We start from the raw sequence: 24,244 nt of genomic DNA, 5'->3' as shown, positions 1-24,244 counted from the left end.
AGACCTGAGAGCAACTGAATTAAAAATGTTGGGAGACATCCTTGACTCCTCTCTCCCTCGCTCCCCATCCCCATCCATCAGCAGACCCCAGGGCTGTGCTGCCAGGCTGTACTCAGATGCTGTCCCCCGCATGGATCCAGCCCCGTCACCTCCCCCTGGATCCCACATCCTCCTGCCTGGCGGCTCCTCCTCCACCCTCCTCTATCCATACACAGGGGCTCGAAGGGTTCTTTTGAAAACATAGGTATTGAAAACCCTACTGTAGTAGAGAAGGGAATGGCAACCCACTCCAGTAGTCTTACTTGAGAAATCCCATGGGCAGAGGAGCCCAGTGGGCTACAGTCCAAGGGGTTGCAAAGAGTCGCAAAGTGACTGAGCCCCTACACCACCACCACAACCACCACTGTAGTTTTTCAGCACATTCTGAATAAAATCTGAAGCTCCCACCATGGCTTGTAAGGCAGGCCCTGTGTTCCCCACCTCGGCGTACTGACACCCGTCCCCGCCTGCCTCCCCAGTTCAGCACCTCCAACTGCACTGGCCTCCCTGCAGCTGGACCTACCCTGGCTCTTTGCTCCCTATGCCTGGAGTCCTGGTCCTGGACATTCACACGACTCCCTTACTCATCTCCTGATCAGAGAAGCCTTCCTGGCTTCTTAATAAAATGCCCCCTTCCCCTTGTAGCACTTAGCTGTCTGAAATTACTTTGTTTTTTATTGTTGATTTTCTGCAGCTGTTGCATAAGTTCTCTGAATGCAAAATCCCCCTGTGGTATTTACTGCTGTGTCTCTAGACCCAGGAGCATGGGCACACATAGATTTGTTAAGCAAGTGAGTGAGTGAGTGACTAATAAGAGATTAATCTTCTGCCCTACCTTGTCCACCTTGCCTTTGTTTCATGAGAAAATCAGATAGAAACCATTTGCCATGGCTCATAAAGACCCGGATGGAAATTCTTTTATCCAGAAACACCACTGAGCATTCCTTCTTCCTGAACCTTTAGATTCTTATTGTTTGGAGGCAGATGAAAATCACAGCTTGCTTTATTTTGGAAATGGTAGGAGGAGTTGAGGTTGGAGCTGATCACTCCTGTTTCGTTTTCACAAAGCAAACGTCTGTCTTACACATAGTGTGTCTCTTTGTTGCAGGCGCATGCCCAGTCTTTTGGAGTATTTAAGTTACAACTGTAACTTCATGGGTATCCTGGCAGGCCCACTCTGCTCTTACAAAGACTACATCACTTTCATCGAAGGCAGATCATACCATATGACGCAGTCAGGTGAAAATGGGAAAGAAGAGATACAGTACGAAAGGACAGAGCCATCACCAAATGTAAGACCGGAGATTCGTCTGCAGCATTTCTAGCATGTATTGATTAGCCTTGTTTATTTCAGGAGACCAGTGTTGTCATCTTTTTCTTTTAAACAAAAAGATACTCATCTTTTTCTTTAAAAACATTTTTCAAGGTAAATGACTCCACGTAGTACCTAGTGGTGATGCCTTGAAGAAGTACAACCATGATTAAAGAAGAAAAGTAAGGTTATCTATGAAGTGAGGAAATGCTTTATAGTCATGGAATATTTTACAGGAAAACCCTTATGAAAGGCCACTCTCCTCCTTCAGGTTCTGCACACCATAAATAAGAGGTTATTGACAACAGCATATCTCATAGTTTGAATATACTTTAAATTAGAATTCCAAGGGAATTGCCTGGTGGTCCAGTGGTTAGGACTCTTCACTTTTGCTGCCAAGGGCCCAGGTTCAGTCCCTGGTCAGGGAACTAAGATCCTACAAGCCACGTGGGTCTGGCCAAAGAAACAAAACTAAATAAATGTGTCTAACGATAAATTCCATATGTACATAGTTCACACAGTCAAACAGTGGGAGTTATTTACAGATCACTCAAAGACAGTAGAAGACTCTTTGTGTTACGAGTGGGGTGGGGAGACTCTTTGAATGCCAGGTAGGTCAGTCAGGTACCCAGTGGCCCGTTTGCTAGGGGCCTCCCAGTTGTCTTCAGCTGCATTAGTTAAGGTACAGGTTTGGCTGCTGAGCCAAGGACCAGAATGACAGTGATTTAAACAAGGGGGGAGTTGTGTTCTCCTCTCACTTGACATCTCGTGTGTCCGTGGTCCATGGATAACAGGACAGCTCCATGGGCTGGAGCTCCAAGTACTCCCAGGTTTGCCATCCGTAGGGTGTTTCCCTCAACTCCAGGGTCTAAGATGCTCACCACAGAAGTTATCCATGTTACTCGTGACCACATAGCTACACTCAGCTGCAGAGGAGACTATGACGTGTGACTTCAGCATGTCCAAACAGAAAATCCTTCACTGTGTAAGAAGCAGAAGATGGCTCTAGGGAACCCCTGTCAGTCTCTTCTGTGATGTCTGTAGGTGTTTTCTCTGGGGCTGTTTGAGTTCTTGAGTGAAGACTTCTCCTGTCTTCTGCTGTGGGTGTCCAGACTTGACTGCTGGTCCCTGGAGCTGGGCACTGAGTGAAGGGGGGCGGGGGATGGGTGGGCGCTGAAGGGTATCACGTCTCAGGATGCATCAGCCACGTCTCCACATTCATTCCAGCCCTACCGTGGACCTGCGTCCCTAAGCCTGGTTCTTCTCTAGTGAGGCTTCCCTGAGGGTTAACTTCTGACCTCCTGCCAGCATGGGGGAGGGGTTGTCCACCTGCTCAGCGGGAGACCGTGGGAACTGGGGGTTATATCTGCCTTCCCAGCTTTAGGCCCCCTCACCCCCTGCCTTTCCAGGTTCCTAATCCCACATTGGCTCAGCTGTTTAAGGGGGTATCCTGGGTGTGTGTGCCAGCTTGTATTTGAGGTCAGATAAGTTTTCATTCCAATCCCTAAGAAAGGCAATCCCAAAGAATGCTCAAACTACCACACAATTGCACTCATCTCACATGCTAGTAAAGTAATGCTCAAAATTCTCTAAGCCAGGCTTCAGCAATACGTGAACCAGGAACTTCCAGATGTATTAGAAAAGGCAGAGGAACCAGAGATCAAATTGCCAACATCCGTTGGATCATCAAAAAAGCAAGAGAGTTCCAGAAAAACATCTATTTCTGCTTTATTGACTACGCCAAAGCCTTTGACTGTGTGGATCACAATAAACTTTGGAAAATTCTGAAAGAGATGGGAATACAAGACCACCTGACCTGCCTCTTGAGAAACCTGTATGTAGGTCAGGAAGCAACAGTTAGAACTGGACATGGAACAACAGACTGGTTCCAAATAGGAAAAGGAGTATGTCAAGGCTGTATATTGTCACCCTGCTTATTTAACTTATATGCAGAGTATATCATGATAAGTGCTGGGCTGAAAGAAGCACAAGCTGGAATCAAGATTGCCAGGAAAAATATCAATAACTGCAGATATGCAGATGATACCACCCTTATGGCAGAAAGTGAAGATAAACTAAAAAGCCTCTTGATGAAAGTGAAAGAGGAGAGTGAAAAAGTTGGCTTAAAGCTTAACATTCAGAAAACTAAGATCATGGCATCTGGTCCCATCACCTCATGGGAAATAGATGGGGAAACAGTGGAAACAGTGTTAGACTTATATTTTTGGGCTCCAAAATCACTGCAGATGATGATTGCAGCCATGAAATTAAAAGACACTTACTCCTTGAAAGGAAAGTTATGACCAACCTAGATAGCATATTAAAAAGCAGAGACATTACTTTGCCAACAAAGGTCCGTCTGGTCAAGGCTATGGTTTTTCCAGTGGTCATGTATGGATGTGAGAGTTGGACTGTGAAGAAAGCTGAGCACCGAAAAATTGATGCTTTTGAACTATGGTGTTGGAGAAGACTCTTGAGAGTCCCTTGGACTGCAAGGAGATCCAACCAGTCCATCCTGAAGGAGATCAGTCCTGGGTGTTCATTGGAAGGACTGATGCTGAAGCTGAAACTCCAGTACTTTGGCCACCTGATGTGAAGAGTTGACTCATTGGAAAAGACCCTGATGCTGGGAGGGATTGGGGGCAGAAGGAGAAGGGGACGACAGAGGATGAGATGGTTGGATGGCCTCACCGACTCAATGGACATGGGTTTGAGTAAACTCCGGGAGTTGGTGATGGACAGGGAGGCCTGGAGTGCTGCAATTCATGGGGTTGCAAAGAGTCAGACACGACTGAACTGAACTGATATTACTTTAGGGTTTCCCAGGTGGCTCAGTGGTAAAGAACATGCCTGCCAATGCAGGTGACGTGGGTTCAATGCCTGGGTCAGGAAGATCCCTTGAAGGAGGAAGTGGCAACCCACTCCAATACTCTTGCTGGAAAATCCCATGGACGGAGGAGCCCGGTGGGCCACAGTCCATGGGGTTGCAAAGAGTCAGTCGTGACTGAGCACGAGCATGCAACAACTTCTGTTACGTTAACTGTTTTTAAACTGAGACCTAGAAACTAGAGTGTGTAGTCTAAGGGCCATGGTATTTCTGATTATGTTACTAAAAGGATATATCCAATATTTAGGTTCGTGTGTGAGGTCATTTGGTTCATCTCACTTCATTTATGATGGTAATTTTCCTCTAATTACCTGCTGCAAATCTCTTTCTATTCAGATGTGTAGCTTAGGTATTTTGGAGGTGGAGGGTGAAGGAAAGGTAGCCTTACTTTCCTAGAGAAAGCTTTGAAAGACGACCAGGAAAATGAGAATAAGAACAGCTGCAGCAAAGAGCCCTTGACCGTCCAGCATCTCCTGACAAGAGCAGTCCGAGAATGAATAAAGCTTTTTTTGTGCAGGAATAAAGTTCAGGAATCTGGCACGTGCTCTCACTCTTACCTTTGAGCCTTGCTTTTGGCCCCCTTACAGAAAGTGTTAAATAAGTGTTTATCTGCGAATTATTGCAGTTAATTGGAATATTATTTGATCCCTGTGTGGGACACTAATCCAAGTATTTTGTTTCATTGTTTTATCTGGATCCAGCCTCTTCTTTTGTCTACTACTTTCTTTTCCTCTGTAGCCTGTAGAATCTCCTTTATATAGAATCAGATTGAAATAGTCTGGCCTCCTGAAAACACAAAAACGCCATGAGTTGGGTTCTGTCGAGGTAATTTAACCTCACCAGAAAAGAGTAAAGGTCAGCCTTTTCTTTCCATCAGAATCTTTTGTATAGATCTTTTGTTTTCTTGGTTGTATTGCTCTTTTAGTTCTATCATCTTGAACAAAATTGCATAAAAGAACTTTCAGGTTTAAAGAAATGTAAAAGTTGTTTATTGTAAAAATAGTTTCCATGAAATACCTAGAACTTGGAAACTAGGGAAAAGGCACAGTGGAAAAAAATAAACCGTGTGTGTGTGTGATCATATAAAAATCTCTACCCACTACAACATAAACCACTGCAGGATCCTCTATGACCCACCTCCCAGAATATTGGAAATAAAAGCAAAAATAAACAAATGGGACCTAATTAAAATTAAAAGCTTCTGCACAACAAAGGAAACTATAAGCAAGGTGAAAAGACAACCTTCAGAATGGGAGAAAATAATAGCAAATGAAGCAGTGGACAAAGAATTAATCTCAAAAATATACAAGCAACTCCTGCAACTCAATTCCAGAAAAATAAACGACCTAATCAAAAAGTGGGCTAAAGAACTAAACAGACATTTCTCCAAAGAAGACATACAGATGGCTAACATCTTTTCATGTGAAAAGATGCTTAACATCACTCATTATCAGAGAAATGCAAATCAAAACCACAATGAGGTACCATTACACGCCAGTCAGGATGGCTGCTATCCAAAAATCTACAAGCAATAAATGCTGGAGAGGGTGTGGAGAAAAGGGAACCCTCTTACACTGTTGGTGGGAATGCAAACTAGTACAGCCACTATGGAGAACAGTGTGGACATTCCTTAAAACACTGGAAATAGAACTGACACATGACCCAGCAATTCCACTGCTGGCCATATACACTGAGGAAACCAGAATTGAAAGAGACAGGTATACCCCAATGTTCATTGCAGCACTGTTTATAATAGCCAGGACATGGAAGTAACCTAGATGTCCATCAGCAGACGAATGGATAAGAAAGCTGTGGTACATATACACAATGGAATATTACTCAGCCATTAAAAAGAATACATTTGGATCAGTTTTAATGAGGTGGATGAAACTGGAGCCAGAGTGAAGTAAGCCAGAAAGAAAAACACCAGTACAGTATACTAACGCATATATATGGGATTTAGAAAGATGGTAACAATAACCCTGTATGTGAGACAGCAAAAGAGACACAGATGTATAGAACAGTCTTTTGGACTCAGTGGGAAAGGGCAAGAGCGGACGATATGGGAGAATGGCATTGAAACATATAAATTATCATATGTGAACCAAATCGCCAGTCCAGGCTCAATGCATGAGACAGGGTGCTCGGAGCTGGTGCACTGGGATGACCCAGAGGGGTGAGATGGGGAGGGAGGTGGGATGGGTTTCAGGATGGGGAACACATGTACACCCATGGTGGATTCAAGTCAGTATATGGCAAAACCAATACAATATTGTAAAGTAAAAATAAATAAAACGGGGTGGGGGGGAATCTCTACCGAAACTTATTAATGGTAACATTTTTACATAGTCATCGTGTATACCTGTGTTTGCTTTTAGATTATTATTATCATTTTTTAATTACTGAAAGTCCTGCAAATACAAATTGGGGTTTCTGGTGTCATTTGAGCCATGACCCAGAGGTAGACATAAGGCTTCATGTATTCAAACTGTGAGACAGTGAAGGCTTTAAATGCTGAGCATGACAGAGTTCAGGATTTTGACTGAGTTATACAGGGTTAATAACTATATTCAGAGTGAGTCATCTGGTGATAATACCTGGAAGGAAGAAAAAGGAGTATGGATTAGGTTTATGATGACTTGTGTTGCTTTCAGGTTGCAGTTATTCAGAAACTCTTAATCTGTGGACTTTCCTTACTGTTCCACTTGACCATCTCTAAGATGTTACCCGTGGAGTACAACATTGATGAACATTTTCAGGCCACAGCTTCATGGCCGACAAAGGTGGTCTATCTCTACGTCTCTCTTTTGGCTGCCAGACCCAAGTACTATTTTGCATGGACGTTAGGTAAGTAACGTGTGAACAGGCTTTGCATTAGCATTGGACATGTCAGTAGCCAGGAGGGTGCCCTCTTGAGGATGTGTAGTTCAGGAACAAAGAGGAAAAACTAGGGTCATCTGTGCAGGAGAAACAGACCTCACAGTTCATGTCCTGTGTATATGGACTGATCCTGAAAACTGTTGAGAAGTATTGGTCACTCAGTTGTGTCTGACTCTTGGCGACCCCATGGACTGTAGCCCCGCCAGGCTCCTCTTTCCATGAGATTTCCCAGGCAAGACTACTGGAGTGGGTAGCTATTCCTTTCTCCCGGGGATCTTCCAGACCCAGGGATCGGAACCCAGGTCTCATGCATTTCAGGGAGATTCTTTACCGTCTGAGCCACCAGGGAAGCCCTAAAAACTGTTAGATCCTAAAAGCTGGATCAAGGCCCATTTATTATAATATCATATAAAAATGAGAATAAATCCACTTTATTTAAGAGTTAAAGGGCATAGTCTATGATAACATATGTCTTCTGGGGCAGCATGGCAGTTTGTTACACAGGTTCATAACGCTTCCTTTTCCCTTGTGTCTCGCAGCCGACGCCATCAACAATGCAGCGGGCTTTGGATTCAGAGGTTATGACAAAAATGGAGCCGCCCATTGGGACCTAATTTCCAATCTGAGGATCAAGCAAATAGAGGTTAGTGCATCATCAAGCAGTCAGTCACCGTAGGATTCTTAAGTGGCATAACTTGCTTTCGTAGATTACAGCATGATGTTCCAAGAATGGTGCTGAAAGATTTGTAACAATAATGCTCACTCTTTCACTCCGCTAGTATTTGTCGGTCATCAGCTGCGTGCCCTAGGCCGTGGGGATCTGGTGAATAAGATCGGTACCGTCTGGGCCTGAATCCAGTGGGGGTTACAGAGAAACAGAAAGACTGGGCGTGATCAGAGAGGCAGAGCAGTCCAGCTTGGACTAGTGGCCCAGGGAAGGTGTCCTGGAGGAAATGATGCCCGTAGGCTGAGTTTTTAGTAGGAGGCAGCCAGGCACTCCAGTCAAGGGCGGCAGCCCGAGGTGGGGGGCAGGGTTGTGGCCCTTGTTGTTACCTAGCGGTACTGACAGGTGAGGCAGGAGGAATAGAGGCCCTGCTGAGCACAGTCTTAGAGGCCTGAGTGAGGGGCTGGGAAGGTAGGAAGATGTGCAGGCCACTCCTCCCGGGGAGCAGGTCCAGAGGGCCCGAGATTCCCGGAAGTGGGGTAGGGGAGGAGCTGAAGGAGGTGAGGGCACGGGGTGGGGCTGTGCCGGTAGTGGGGCATCCAGGCTGTGCCCAGTGACCGGCCACTACTGCTCATTCACGTGCTCTGCAGGAGTGTCTTGGGATGATTCCATGATGGCCCCTGTAAGTGTTATTAACGCACAGGAGAAGACGGCGCGAAGTCCATTTATAACACCTTATGGGTGTTCCCCACAGTAAACTTCCTTCGTAGAATGATGTTACTCCATTAGAAAGCAGTATTTAGGAAAGAGACCGTACCCCATCGTCAGCGTCGAGTGTGTACTCTTAGCCCAGTAAAATGTTGCTTACCTTTTAAAGCTTTATTGTTTTGTCCGCCGAAGAAAAAATTTCCTTTGTTTTTCAGATGTCAACAAGTTTCAAGATGTTTCTCGATAATTGGAATATTCAGACAGCTCTTTGGCTCAAAAGGTAAGCTCCTTCCAGAACTGTCTTCAGCTGTGCTTTGGCCTCTGGGTCTTGAGACTGAGCTTCACTGGGTTCACATTCTTGATTAGATTAAATTAAATGAACGCTATGACTTTGTGTTAACCAGGAAACACACTTACTGTCCTCCAAAGCAGGGTGGTACCAAGCCTGAGAACTGTTTAGCCTTAAGTCCTAATGTAGCTACCACAGACCTCTCCACTTGCCTTGAAAGGTGCCCACCAAGGTCTGAAATCGCCAGTACATCCCTCATTTATGGGAGATTTGACCAAACAAAAGTGACTACATAGCCACCATATGTATGCATTAGTTTTTCCACAATAGTTAAAATATTCCAGTACAATAGACCTTTATATGTTGGGTGCAGTATCTGAAGACTGAAACCTCTGCAGCTGGAGTTCAAGGTCTTGTTAGAAACACGGCAGAGTGATCTCCACATGCTGGTCCTTGTAGTGAGGATGACGATGGAGGGGGGGGGTGGGGAGAAGAGGCACTTGAGTTAAGAATCAAAAAGAGGAGTTGTCCGGTGCACAGGGGGAAGACAGGACTGATTACAGAAGGCAAATTTAGGACAGTGCATAGAAACTCCCAGGGGTCCTGTCTCCTTGTTCCCAATGGGATACTACCAGGTTTTGAGTTTATTTCATACAACGCTGCCCCTGTGATAGGGGGACTCTAAGCACCATTCTCTGTAATGCCCTTTATTTATGACAAATAATGACCTTTACCTCTTGAAATACCCAAAATATACTCTCGTCACTTCATGGTACCTTGAAGTCTCCCCAGTGGCTGCACATTTTGTGAGCTAATTGTTATTTTATTTTTGTTGTTATATTTTAAATTTCATACCTTAGGAAAATCTCATTTTCATGTACATTCTCCATCTGTGACAGGAAGACTTTTAAGCACAGCCTGGTTCCCAGTAGAGTACAGTTGGATCAATTGAAAGTCCTAAATGTTAGTGAAGAAAATAATAAAATAATGTAAAATAAGAGTAACTTTTATATTTATTGAAGTTTTTCTGTATATAGTATAGACTCCCCATACACTAGAAATGATCATTTTGGTGATACCAATAAAGACAAAAGTGAAAAATCTTTTTATAAACCTCATAGTAGCCATAACCTCCCTGAGGCTAATGGCCAAGCTAAGTTGTGGTGGTTTTCCTAAATCCTGACTGGGACTGAAAGAATGATGGTGGTGGGCTTGACAGGCTTCTTATCACTCAGGTGTGTCGTGGTTTCCAGGGTGTGTTACGAACGTGCCTCATTGAGTCCCACCACCCAGACCTTCTTCCTCTCTGCCATCTGGCATGGGGTGTACCCGGGCTATTACCTGACCTTTCTCACCGGAGTGCTGATGACGCTGGTGGCCCGAGCTGTGAGTATGGGGGACGCCTTCTCGTCCTGCAGGGCCAGTCACATGGACTGGGGGCGGAGGCTGCCCGCCCACTGAGCGGCCTCGCTGCTTTGTCCGGGCCAGGCCTGAGCTCCAGTGGGTGTGCCTGGCACGCGTGCTGAGTGAGGTAGATAGGCCCCACCCACACTCGGTTCATCTGAGAGGAAGGCCCAGCAAAGTGAAACACGGGAAAGCCAGATGTGCCCGTTCTGCAGGTTACACGGCAGCGTTTCAGGAGCTCTAATGGCAGCCCACTCCAGTGTTCTCGCCTGGAGAATCCCAGCGTCTGTGGGGTCGCACAGAGTCGGACACGACTGAAGCGACTTAGCAGCAGCAGCAGCAGCAAGCAATTGTTAACTTTGGGGGGAAGCTTTTAATTTTGATACAATTTCAAATCCACAGAAAAGTTGTAAAGAAGCTCCTCTGTGCTCTTCACCCAGATTCACACATTTTGCCCACATGCTTCACCATGCTCCTTCCATAGTTTTTATACCTATTGATAGGTGTATTAGTTTTCTCTGAACCAGCTTTGCCCATAGTAACAGTACCATTTTAGATGCCCAGCAGCAGTGTATGAGAATTTCATCTATTCCACATCTTTGAAACAGTTGATGAAGTCTGTATGATTCCATAAGCATTGTTAAAGATGAATATTTCTGTTTATTTCAGGTGAGAAATAACTTTAGACATTATTTCATTGAACCTCCCCAGCTGAAATTTTTGTACGATGTTATAACATGGATAGCAACTCAGATAGCAATAAGTTACACAGTTGTGCCATTTGTCCTTCTTTCTGTAAAACCTTCACTCATGTTTTACAGGTAAGTGTTAACTCTTAACAAATGTGCCATTGGAAATTTGTAAAAAAATTTTATTGAAATATAGTTGATTTACAATTTGTGTTAGTTCCAGATGTATACCAAAGGTTTTCATGAATATATAGGGGTGTGTGTGTGTATACATATATATATACACACTTTTTAAGATTGTTTTCCATTATAGGTTATTACAAGATATTGAGTATAGTTCCCTGTGCTATATAGGAGGTCCCTATTGGTTATCTATTTTATACATAGTAGTGTCTGTATTTTCATTCCAGCCTCCTAATTTATTTCTCCCCTGTACCCTTTTCCCTTAGGTAACCAACCATAGGTTTGCTTTCTGTGTTTGTGAGTTGATTGCTGTTTTGTAAATATCAATAAGTTCATTTGTATCATATTTTGAAATTTAGGAAAGTTTCTTGCTTTTAGGTAGAATAGAAAAATAGAACCCAACTTATTTCCTGCAGTTAAGTGCCTTGTCCGTTACTTTTACATCTTAAACCTAGCCGTCTCAAGTTTATTTATGGAATGATTAACACCGTTCAGACTTGAGCTGAGAGTGTGATTTTGAGGACTATCACCTGGGTACTTGCTGCTTCAGATCTCTCAAAAGTTTCACTGGAAAGTGCAGCTCTTCTTTCTACACTTTGACATGAACGTGGCAATCATTTCATGACATAAAACAGATCGAATCATTGTGTTGCACACCTGAAGCTAATAGTGTTACTTGTCAGTTATTTCTCAATTTAACAGAAAGAGAGAGACACCAGGCTAGCTTTGGCCCACGGGCCAAGGTTGCTCAGCCCCGCTCGAGAGCCAAGGGTGGTGAGAGCCCCCTGCTTGAGAGCCAAGGTTTGGGGGTTTGTATGTTACAGCAGATGCTTACGAGTCACTGGAGATATTTTAGGGGCGGAAGTAAATACTGGGTTGGCCAAAAAGTTCATTCAGGTTTTTCAAATGAACTTTTTTGGCCAAGACAGTATATCCTCTGATAGTCACCCGAAGCTGTTAATAAAGTCCATGGACCAAGAGTTTAGGCTATCAGACTGCTAACTTCAAAAGAAAAGGAAAACCTATAGAAGATGAAAAATAAAGAATATGATGATGAAAAAAAAAAAAGAATATGATGAAGTAGTTAAAAAAGTATAGCTTGTTCTTTATAACAAATCATTAATTCTCTTAATTTCTTCAATCAAAAGATAATCAATTACTTAAATTTCACTGTGGGTTCCCTTTCACTCTTACAGTTCATTGGTACATTGTCAGCTCTTGTTGTTAATGTTGTTTAGTCGCTCAGTTGTGCCTGTCTCTGTCATCCCATGGGCTGTAGCCCATCAGACTTCTCTGTTCATGGGATTTCCCAGACAGGAATAATGGAGTGGGTTGCCATTTCCTTCTCTAGAGGAATTATTGTCATCTCTACATGATAGAAATTATTATTTTGAATTCCATATTTTATCTATTTATCTTCTCTCCCTCACCCACCAAATTCCCCTCTGCCGTATTAGATAGTGATCTGCCTGAGATCAAAAGCTTTATTCTTTCATAAATTCTTTATTACCCTAGCATTTAGAATGACAGCAAGAGTATATGGTCACAGAATTATTGAATTGAATATGATAAAGAGTCATACAGGAAGACATAAGTAACTCCTGCTAAAGTTTCCATTTTAGCAGAATTATTACATATATTTAAATGTGATTGAGCTATTTATTGGATATTCTGTCTCAGGAACATTGAGATTTACAGCTATAGAAGCAGTAGGTCACATTGGTTTATATTTAATTTGAGGCATGATACTTCTAATAATATTTTTAATAATGTGACCTTTATTTTGTGACAGTAACCATCAAGAAGCTATATTGCTTATCAGTTATATCACTGGGCTTCCCTGATAGCTCAGTTGGTAAAGAATCCGCGTGCAGTGCAGGAGACCCTGGTTCGATTCCTGGGTTAGGAAGATCCACTGGAGAAGGCTACCCACTCCAGTATTCTTGGGCTTCCCTTGTGGCTCAGCTGGTAAAGATTCTGCCCACAATGCGGGAAACCTGGGTTCAATCCCTGGGTTGGGAAGATCCCCTGGAGAAGAAAAGGCTACTCATTCCAGTATTCTGGCCTGGAGAATTCCACGGACTATATAGTCCATGGGGTCGCAAAAAGCCTGACCTGACTGAGTGACTTTCACAACAACAGCATGACATCACTGGAATACTTGTAACTTAATTAGGGACAGTATGTAGCAGGCAGGGCTTTTACTGTGTCTTTACCACCTCTGTTCTTTACACAATATTTGACTCTGCAGATTTGAGAGATATTTTCAGATCTCTGCAGCTATTAATAAGTAAATTTTTATTTTTGTTTTATTTAGTTCTGGCCTTAGGACCCTTAGAAAGGAATGTAATATGATGTCTAGTATCACGCTTGTAATTGGCCTAGGTGTGTACAGTGCTTTATAAATACCCACAGGCATATATGATTTGAGTTTCATCTAAGGGGGATTGTTCTAGAATAATGTAACAAATATACACATCCTAAGGGGCTTGGGACAGTTGTGACAGATGTCAAATTAGGTCTTGTTAATTATCAGAATCTAATAAAGTAAACTTTTCCTTTTTTTTCTTTTAGCTCCTGGTATTACAGCCTTCACTTTGCTGGTATCTTAGTATTATTGTTGTTGCCAGTGAAAAAAAAACAAAAAGGAAAGAGTACACATGAAAACGTTCAGCTGTCACGATCCAAAAAGTTTGATGAAAGAGAAAATTCTTTGGGACAGAATAGTATTTTCACAACAAACAATGTTTGCAATCAGAATCAAGAAATAGCTTCTAGACATTCATCATTAAAGCAATGATGAGGAAAGCACTCTGATGGCTATTTTCTGTATGTTAAGGGGAACCAATCTTAGCACCTTTCAAGGGGTCTGTGTCTGTTGGGGAAGAGATCACATGGGGGGAAACCGGCCGGTTTTAGGTAGGGAATTCCCTGTATACCAGCTTGGAAATGGAGCGAAATACCCCTCCCATGCCATGTCCTGGTGGGCCACGCCTTATCAAAAAATATTTCCATTATTTCAATGGGCACTCAGGACCTCAGCATATGTCCATAGAGTCATATGTGTGCCCTGTTGCTGAATGTATGCTGTATGTCCCAAGGCACTGAAGAGAGGGAAAAATAATCATGTCACTCTGGATGACTGAGAAAAATTAACTTCTCCAAATGAATGTCTTGCCTTAAACCCTCTATTTCCTAAACTGTTGTTTCCTAAATGGTATTTTCAAGTGTGGCACTGTGCGAACATTCTTTCACTATTTGATATTGTGTGCTGCACAGGAATTCCAGAAGAATTCGAGCAGGATTATTTAAGATTGTGGATACTTTAAAAGGCAATAAACATCGCAGTATTTGAAGGGTTTTCCTAAAGTTTCTCAGATGACTACAGTATGTAGTAGAACTGTAAGCAGTGGCGGATGCCAAATTGTAGGTAGTTTATTTTCCTGGAGAATTTGATCACCCTGTGTCAGACAGAGAACCCATAAGGAAGGACTCCTTAAACATAATGAAAGGTTGGTGATGTAATACTTTAAGCTTATTCTTCTTCTTCAAAAAAGAGAGAAGATGACAAACACAAGAAGGCAGGCATGGATGAAGTGCTGCACCCGGCCCGTAGCACCTGTGTGCATATACACACCTGCATGTGGCAGGGGTCCAAGGCTCAGTGGAAGTGCTCTTCACCCCTCTTTACCTGAGTTCTTTGTGATCCTGTAAGACACAAAAGTTTAATAACTTTATAATCACGTTGGATTTTTAAGAAATGTATCAGACATAAGTTATATAGAGTTATAAAAGGATAATGAAAGTAATAGCGGGAGATTGCTTGAAGGCTTTGAAAGAGACATCATTGAGTGAAATTACTGTCTAGCGAATCACTTTTTTAATCCTTGAACAGTTGAATTCGTATTTGGTTACGTTTTAAGGAAATGAAAACTTAGAAGTCATTCGGTCTGAGCCCCCCTTGTAGAGAACAATATAAATTAATTTCCAAACTCTTTTAACTTCTCCGGTGAAAGTTTTACCGTTAACTCTCGTTAACGGGTTTCAGATTCTTGAAGCAGAAAATGTGCTTTTTATTTTACAGGCCGTTTTCACCATAATTCACTTAGCCTTCAGTGGCTGGTTCCTCCTTTGATCCCACAGTCTTATGATGCTGCGGCAGTGGAAGCAGAGGAGAGGGTTGTGGTGCCAGCTTGGTATCAGGGTTCTGGTGGCCCAGGGTGGTGAATAATGGGCCAACAGGGAGAGGATGGGCAGGGTCTTCTGACTTCACTTTTCTGTGATCCTTCTTTTGTGGAATTTATTTCTTTTTTGCCTTAAATTTTTAAATTTAAATGCAAATTGCCTATCTATGATGAGTCTCTCTTTTTTTTTTTTTCTGTCATTAATAAATTTGCAAATGAAAGTTAACAACAGAACAATTCTTTGGCTTAAGCTGTGTAGTATTTCATTTTAAGACTAAAGGAAAAGGAAATGTGCTTGGAACTTCTGAGGTCTAATCAGCAAAAACACCTTGCTAGAATTTTAGCAATAACCTTGTCTTTGTTGATATGAAATGTTTTTATTTTTCTAAAGGTAATTTTTTTCCCCCACCTGATGAGGTTAGTTAGCCATGCCCTGTTACCTCCTGGGAAAGGATGGATGGCTAAATAAATTTTCTGTTTTCCCACACACTTGAATTTAGGTGAACCTGTAGAATGTGAGAGGCTGGAAAAGAGTAATCATGGAAAGTATCTGCTCCCCCCACCCCAACCCCATACCATGCCTCCTCCATTAAATGCTGCAGAGAATCTGATCACTATTAAGAAAAATTAAACAAATTTAGAGATTAAAAGACAAGTCTAGGCATGTCATAAATGAAAACAAGAAAGTATAATAAAAGATCTTTTTGTTCAGCCTGCCTAGTCATTAACAAATAATCATGATTTAGTTCTATTATCTGATTATATTTTATTTCTCAGCCTGTAAACTTAGTTTTACTCTTAGCTATTTTTTTGCTCAGTGAATGTTATCATAGCACTACCATCTAGAAAGCAAGGTGACAGTCCTACTGATTTCCATCCCCCTGGATTATCTAGATTTTTGTTTCTGTATGACATGGGTTTTTGAATAGCTTCTCTTTAATTTTGGCGAAATTTTGATTGTTAAGTATGCAATCTAGAAGACAAACTAAAGAATTCTGATTCTCAGCTTGACCTTCCTCCTTAAGAAGAGACTTTTTGTGCTCTATAAATTGACTATATCTACTTGAAGTGTTGTAAGGGTTAATACTTTACTTCTAATTATGGTAGAAGAATTGAAAACTGGTATATCTCTACTATGTTAAAGGGATTCATTGTAATATATGATTGCTTCTTTTTTAATCAACAGGATTCAGTTCATATTTATATTATTTCTTCATTCTTCAATTATCATGAAACCACTCCAGTTATATTTTTGGTTATTATTTTACTACTCAGGGAAAAAAATGAACAAAATAATTCTTTTTCCTGCGGTTTTATTTTTTGAAACCATAGCAGTTAATTTACTTTGATGTATCTCACCTGTCACCATTTACAACAAGCTTTTTCTTAGTTTTTAAAATAAACATTTTTATTCGGAGCTCAGGGTAACTGAAGAAATTTACTTAGCTTCTAAAATACCCAGTATAATAGTGAAGGTTTGTTTGGCTTCCAAAATGTCCAGCCACCACTTATGCTTCCACCATACTTTTGATTAAAAAGTAGTTTTGTTAATTGATTCCCACTATGTGAAATTCACATACGGGATTTCCACAGATACCAGGTTTGAGGAAAAAAAATCGCAGTATTAAAGAATGGTTTTTAAATATGAAGGTAAGGGATGGTGGTCCAATGGTTAGGATGCCGAGCTTCCAATGCAGGGGGCACGGGTCTGATCCGTGGTTGGAGAACTAAAGATCCTGCATGCTGTGTGGCACAGCCAAAAATAAAATAGAGAAGTTAAACTTTTATATATATGTGTGTGTGTATATATATGTACATATACATATATAAATGAAAAATGGAAGTAACCTGAACCAGAGCACTGATAGTCCTGGGAGGAGACCTCGGTATTCGTCAGGCACCGTCATTAGGGAACCTTGTGACCTGTGACCTGCCTTCCAGAGGAAATTTCCTTAAGAAACCCAGAGGGTGACTTCCCAAAGTTTATGAGCAGTTGTGTTTGTAACAACTGGAAACGATTCGCAGCATCTGTAAGAGTCACCATCAGGATTGTCTTCATGGTCATTTACTTTGACAACTTGAGCTCAAAGCCCTGACTTTTCAAAAGGTTTTTGAGGCAACAGAGGAAAACCTTACAATCCATTATTTCAGAAGATGTGGCAGCATTCCACTTCCACTGAATACAGCCCTTAAAATGAGGCTTTCATAATGAAATAGTGTCCACTGAAGAAAATATTTTCTCTTTTTGCTTTCTCTGCTTTTTTGGTTTCTGTCTGTGTTACGTACAATTGAAGAAGATATATGCTAAAAAATATTTTATATGAATTGACATTTTATTGGACAGGGTTTGCCAACTTCTCAAATATTATTTAAAGAAAATTTAGTTATACCTTATTTTAAACTACAGAAAATAATTACTTTAAAATGTTTCCATTAAAATAATCCTAAAATGTATACTTTTATTCAAGGACTAGATGACATATAGGACAAAAATCTTTCCTATTTGAAATGTATACCTTGTAAATTTCATTTGTAAATTCATGACCACCTCTGGACAGTTAGGCTTTTTTTGTTTCCTTATTTTAAGTTGTCTAAATTATTAGTTTACTGATTTGAAGAGTTTTGCATTTTAGTTGAAAGAAAAAAAATTATTTGAGAGAATAATTGTTTCAGAATGGTGCCTCTTATTACTGTGTCAGCGAAGCATTTGTCCCAAGTTTTAGATATAAACCAGTATTTTGTGGAGTTTTATTCAGCCACTAATAGTCCATCCTGGCTGAAGTTGAATATACCAGATTTGACAGAGGTGCAGAACTCTAAATAGCACTGTGAAATGTAATCCTAACTGCCCTCAAGGATCTAATAAAGCTACACTTAACCCAGTGTACATTTAACAAACACCTTATCGTTTGTACACTTAAAGTTAGATGCTGAAGTTCTGCTTTCTACAGTCCTTCCTTGTAAAAGTGCTTGTGTATCAGGGCACACTCTTTATTGGGAAGAGGAAGATTGGCATTAAAAAAAGAAATGCCACTCTGAAATGTGGATTTGCAAGACTAGGATGCAGAGGGTCTCTATGGTGTTTTTCTTCAGCACCACGTAGTCAAATCTATTTATAGTAATTTATTACACAAGAAAATTTTAAATGAAATTTTCCACATTGGCATTTTGTAGGACTGCTCTTAGAGTCAACGACTAAGCTGCTTTTTCAGGCTCTTGTACAGAGCATGCAGCCAGTTACATTTTACTTGGTGGGCTGCTTAATAATGTTTTTGTGTATTTTCAGATAATATTTATTTTAAGAGGTTTTTAACATTATGCAAACCCCAATAAAGAACTGAGTCGACAGGTCATTGATTGAGAAGACTTTCTGAAATGGAGCCTAAAGACACATTTTTATGCCAACTAATCTGTCTTGCCTTTAAAACATTTTAACTGTCTTCTTTCAGTACACCTTTTATAAAGCAAAGAAACAAAAACCCCTGAGACTTTATGTTCTATAAATAAGAGTATAAAGATCCATGCAAAATGACTATCTAAAGCTTACTCGGTGATGCATAACCATCTCTCCAGTCACATTTTATCAAATTTTGCTACTATAAAAAGAAATGGAAATAATGATGGAAAACCAAAAGTTACAGAGCACCATCAGTGGAATAACTAACCATTTTCTTAACATTTGAAATGGAAAAAGTGACTGGCTGCTTTTTCCTGGAGTCATAAATGTATCCTGCCCAGTCTCTGTGCTGGAGTAACTTTGAGAAGTTGATCTGTTAATATCCCTCTTTGTTTTTTCCTACTAAAGGGCAAACACATGTAAAGAATTTCAGATATGCTTCTTTTACGATATCAAGTATTTCTGGTTCTGTATCTACGGGTTTGTCATCAAAGTACATTTGCTCCTGACTTTTTATTACAGGACAGAGAAATCAAATGTCTAGCACACACTCGCTCCAACTTCAGTCACCTGTACACAGCTGTCTCCCCAGACCTGCAGGAGCATGATGGAAAGCAATAGGAATGAAAGTAAAAATAATTGTGGCAAAACAAGAGAAACCCTCCTCCATAGAGCATGGAAATGTGTGATTTCATTCCTGCCTTCCTTTAAAGGTTGCATCTTGATGTCTGTGTAGGAGTAGTTGAACATTGTCACCCCAACACGAGGGGCTCCGAGCTCCAGCAGCTGGTATTCAAAGCCCTTCACTTGCCGTCCCTGGGGGAGAAAAAATAGATCGTGGTGTTCTGTGCTTTATGTTTTTATGATTCCAAAATATTTTTTTAAAGAAGTGTTATTTTTTGACAGATCCATGAACTAGTTCCTGTTGTCTGGTAAATGAAAACTACCACTGTGTCCGTTACACTGTGACGTGATATTTCATAACCACATGTTTCTAGTCTGCGTCCCAAGAGCTGCACTGGTAGCTTATTGCTGCGTTTCAAAGATGTTTTTAACTGAACATCTAAATGTTTTTTTCCTAATTTGTGTGTCTTTAAAAATGATTAAACAGTAGTTTAAAATATGTATGTGTGTGTTTGCTAATTGCAGAGGCTTTAAATTCAGTCTCTAGAACTGACTATCAGAAGTAACAGTCATGAGAAGTAATGGTCTTTTTTCATTGAAGGATTCTTCAACTGGGTGGTAATACTCCCAGGAGTCTCTGACTTTTTAACTGGTTAAAAAAAAAAAGATTCAAGAGAAACTATTGTCAATTATAAACACTTGGGGAGGCAATTAGAACAACCTTAGGTTAGTAGTATGCAGCAGCAGAGGATGACATAGTTCGATGGCATCACTGACTCAATGGACATGATCTTAAGCAAACTCCAGGAGATAGTGGAGGACAGAGGAGCCTGCCGTGCTGCAGTTCATGGGGTCAGAAGAGTTGGACACGACTTAGTGACTTTATGTTATATAAAGAACAAACAGCAAGGTGAGGAAGATGCTGCCTGTCATCAGTTACAAAGAAAAAGAGTTGACTTTCCCAGTCCTGCTGTTGGCATGTCCACTGCACTTGTATCTGTATCTGCTTTTGTGAAGCAGAGTGTTGGGGCAGCCACCCATCTCTGCACCGTGATTACAGACTTAAGGGAATTTTGGAGTGCACTTCCGGCTCTTGCAGACGCGGTCTTGGACAGCTCTAGAGAAAACGTATTACATCGTACTTGTATAGAGATGCTAGATGAATACCTTTGAGTAAGTCCAGTTTCGGTCCTTTCTTCCTGGAAGGCAGCGATGGCGGGTTTGAATGACCCCATTTGGAGGTTCGTGAAATTGAGCCATGACCAGGAATTGCTCGCCAACACAGTACCTCCATCGGCTTGTCCTGACAGGCTCAGCAGCGAAGGTAACTTGATTCACTTCACAGTAGGAGAGGCTGGGAGGCCAGGTAATAACAGGACTCCCCTTGTTTATAGATGAGCATTGCAAGAGGTTTTGTAATTTTTTTCTCTCAATTCTTCATTCCACGATTATTTAATGAGTTCCATCCCAATGTATTAGGTAACAAAAGAATCAGGTCCTTGCCATTGAAGAGCTAATAAATAGTCACCATATAACATGGTAAATGCTTTATTAGAGCCAGGAACTATTGGTGGGGTCAGGGGGCAGGAAGAGACACAGAGTTGGCACTTGGGTTTGCAAGGAAGCATTTTATTGGGCTGAGAAAGAGATGCAAGGGAAACTTTAGAAAAGCAGTTTGTGGTTACTATTCAGTTGCTAAGTCATGTCCAACTCTTTGGACCCTATGGATTGCAGCATGCCAGGCTCATGTCCTCCGCTCTCTCCTGGAGTTTGCTCAAGCTCATACCCACTGAGTTGGTGATGCCATCTAATCATTTTATTCTCTGCTACCCCCTTCTCCTTTTGCCTTCAATCTTGCCCAGCATCAGGGTCTTTTCCAATGAGAAAAGCATATGTCAAGAGATTTATAGTGTTTACACAAATACAATAAATACAAGGAGAGTTATGCAAGTTTTGGTCTACTATGTGCTGACTTTCTATTTAACAATAACTTCATTCCTCCCAGTTAGAAACGGAAGTAATAGGAAAATATTGAGTTTAGCCACTGCTTAAAAATAAGACTTTACAAGCTAGTTCAAGCATATAGTTCAGCACATAAAACAGACTCTTATGTGCCCACCACTCAGATAGAACAGATGTTTTGCTTTGCCACGTTAGGTTTAAAGTTTTTCTTTTTTTCATAAAAAGAACATTGCACATAGGGCCAGCTCACCTGCCCCCGCCTTTTCCGCCTCCCCCTCCCCCTCCCTCCTCGAAAGTCACAACTACATCAATGTGAACCTTTTGGGGTAAGCTTTTCATCTGATCACCTTCATTCTTAGAAGCTTAGCCATGTGACTTAAAAATGACTTTGTGCTCACTTTGCTATAGTTTTCTCGGTGTTTATAGCAAGATGGGTTATGTTGGCTCAACCTGCTTATTGCTAGAGCCACATGTCAGGTCAGATTTTTAATGTCATTAAAAGATGGCATTTCTCTTTACTGGTAAGGTCCTTTCTATTATGATGGATCTTTTATTTTTTGAGTCTGCTTTGTGTTGTGCTTGAGTCTTCTTTTTTATTGCATCATCCCAAATGACACCCATGGTGTCCTTTAGCCCAGACTGACACTCCTCCCAGCAAAAGGGTAGGTCTCGATCTACTAGCCAGGGTACAGCTGGACGCTCTGTGCCCAGGAGAGGGGTGCCATTCACCCATTGCCATCGCTTTTTTTCAGGATGAGCATGACCACAGCGTTAGAAAAGTAGGCCTAGGATCTGATCTTAGCTGCCTGCTGTTGATAACTGTCAGTGGGGAAGTCAGCTGCCCAGCATCCTGAGACCGAAAGCCATGAGAAGATGAGGTCTTTCCAGTTGGCCAGAGAGGCTGCCAGTCCCCCGGAAAGTTGAGTTCCTGTTTTATCTCTCCATGCCTTTTTAATGCATGAGTCATCAGCCTCAAGAAGAGGCTATAGAAAGATAAAATAGCAAGTACTGGAAATCCATCTACAATCCTGAACCTCTACAATAAATCTTACAGAAAGAGTCAGCATGGCACCCCTGCTGCTTAAGTGTCCCCAACACTCACTAAGCCACTTCTGCAAGGGTTGTTTCTTGTCTCTTGCTGAATGGGGTGGTTAATTCTCTTTTTGTATTGTTCAATCTACGCCGCATTTGGTCATGTTGACCACTCTCTTGAGGTTCTTTTCTCAGCGTCTGTGAAACTGTCCCTGGCTTCTCCTACCTCTGGAGAATCATTCTTAAGTCAGCCGAGATCCCTCGTTTTGGCTTCAGTTCACACACACATCTGCTCACATAGGTCCTCTGAGCTGGTCCTAACTTCAGCTCAGACCTCTGTCCCCTAACTACCCCTCACTCACAACTCCAGCTAAATATCTCCACCCGGAAATCACAAGCAGACTCAGAACATCCAAACCTGTCATCCTGTTGCATCACCCTCAAAACGTGTGATTCCTCTTGCCCTGCTCAGGTCATTAAATGTCGTGACTGTTTGCTTCATTTCCCAAGTCAGAAGCCTCTCTATCCCCTCACCCTTTCTGCCTTGCCCACCATCATGTGTCACCAGCCCCCATGTGTCCTCTCTCCTGGACAAGTGGCTCCATTTCCACCAGCCCTGGCTCCCCATTCCTCACCTAGCTCATAGCAACGACCTTCCAACTGGTCCTCCAACCTCCAGCTGTCAGTCTAAAATGCAGCCTTGAGTCATCTTTCTGAAGTCAACGGATTGGGCTTTTTTTTTCCTGCTTCAAAAATGAAACTGTTAACCAAAGCCTTTGTGATAAACTCAAAACTTTCCATGATCTAATAACCCCTGCTTAGCCCTCAGCGTGCTTCTCTCTCCTGATTTACCCCTTCCCAGTACGGACATAGTGCCGTAGATTGAATCTGTCCCCCAAAGTTCATGTTGAAATCCTACCTCCAAAGGTGATGGTCTTTGGAGGTAAAGTTTGGGGTGAGTGATTAGGTCATGAGGGCAGGCCTTCATGAATAGGGTTTATTGCCCCTACAAAAGACTCCAAAAGAATCTAAAGAAGAATATTTATATATACATATAAAATATGCACGTACATATGAATGACTGAATCACTTTGCTGTATGCCCAGAACTAACACAACATTGTAAGTCAACTATACTTCAATAAAAAAATAAAATTGAATTTTAAAAAGACTCCTGAGAGCTCCTTTGCCCCTTCCACCATGTGAAGATAACGGCAAAAAGTTGGCCTTCTGCACCCTCGAGGAGGGCTCCCATCAGAATCTGACCGTGCTGGCATCCTGGCCTTAAACTTCAAACCTCCAGAGCTGTGATGAAGAAGTTTCTGTTATGGATAAGCCACCCAGTCTCTGGTGCCTTGTCCCAGCTGTCTGAACAGGCTAAGGCACCTTCTGCTCAAGTCAGGTTGGATCATTATCCTTCCTCCAGTCTCTCTCCCTTGCCCCTTACCTACTGCCCGCTTTACCCAGAAATCCCATCTACACCACTTCCTCCCCACTCTTCCCTTCCCACTAACTCCTCTTCGTCATCGAGGGGCAGCCTCTCCGTCACTAGTCAGGAAAGATCAGTGAGCTGGTGCTGCGTGCCAGGCACCAAGATGAATGGGAGTGTGCTCAGTCGCTCCGTCGTTTCTGACTCTTTGAGGCCCCACGGACTGTAGCCTGGCCATCTCTTCTCCCCGCCAGGCTCCTCTTACCCGTGGAATTTTCCAGGCAAGAATACTGGAATGGGTTGCCATTTTCTACTCCAGGGGATCTTCCCAATCCAGGGATCAAACTCACGTCTCTTAAGTCTCCTTCCTTGGCAGGAGGATTCTTTAGCACTCGCTCCAGCTGGGGAGCTCACTGAGATGAATGCTAAGCATCAAACACGAGATGCTTTTCTGTAGGCAGCTCTTTCTGAGCCTTGCCATCACAGGTTCACTGTTCCCATATGTACCTTACCCTCATCACTCAGTGCTATCATTGTTAATATACACATTTGTTCAGAGTTG

The 24,244-nt window shown here is 41.9% G+C and overlaps 1 protein-coding gene across 2 annotated transcripts in view; it reads left to right on the top strand.

The window, feature by feature from the left end:
• MBOAT2 (membrane bound O-acyltransferase domain containing 2) overlaps window positions 1–19,759 on the top strand; it is a 103,129-nt gene extending 83,370 nt beyond the window's left edge. For both annotated transcript variants that reach the window (XM_061154786.1, XM_061154785.1), the window contains 7 exons: window positions 1,148–1,331; window positions 6,893–7,085; window positions 7,658–7,761; window positions 8,706–8,770; window positions 10,033–10,165; window positions 10,853–11,004; window positions 13,630–19,759. In XM_061154786.1, coding sequence (XP_061010769.1) covers window positions 1,148–1,331; window positions 6,893–7,085; window positions 7,658–7,761; window positions 8,706–8,770; window positions 10,033–10,165; window positions 10,853–11,004; window positions 13,630–13,855 — 1,057 coding nt within the window. In that variant the 3' untranslated portion in view covers window positions 13,856–19,759. The remainder of the gene's footprint in view (window positions 1–1,147; window positions 1,332–6,892; window positions 7,086–7,657; window positions 7,762–8,705; window positions 8,771–10,032; window positions 10,166–10,852; window positions 11,005–13,629) is intronic.
• The last annotated feature ends 4,485 nt before the right edge of the window (window positions 19,760–24,244 follow it).

This window comes from Dama dama, chromosome 11 (assembly GCF_033118175.1).
Source record: "Dama dama isolate Ldn47 chromosome 11, ASM3311817v1, whole genome shotgun sequence".
Lineage (NCBI taxonomy): Eukaryota > Metazoa > Chordata > Mammalia > Artiodactyla > Cervidae > Dama > Dama dama.
The sequence above is the reverse complement of the archived record's forward strand: the minus strand, read 5'-3'. Positions and strand labels throughout refer to the sequence as shown.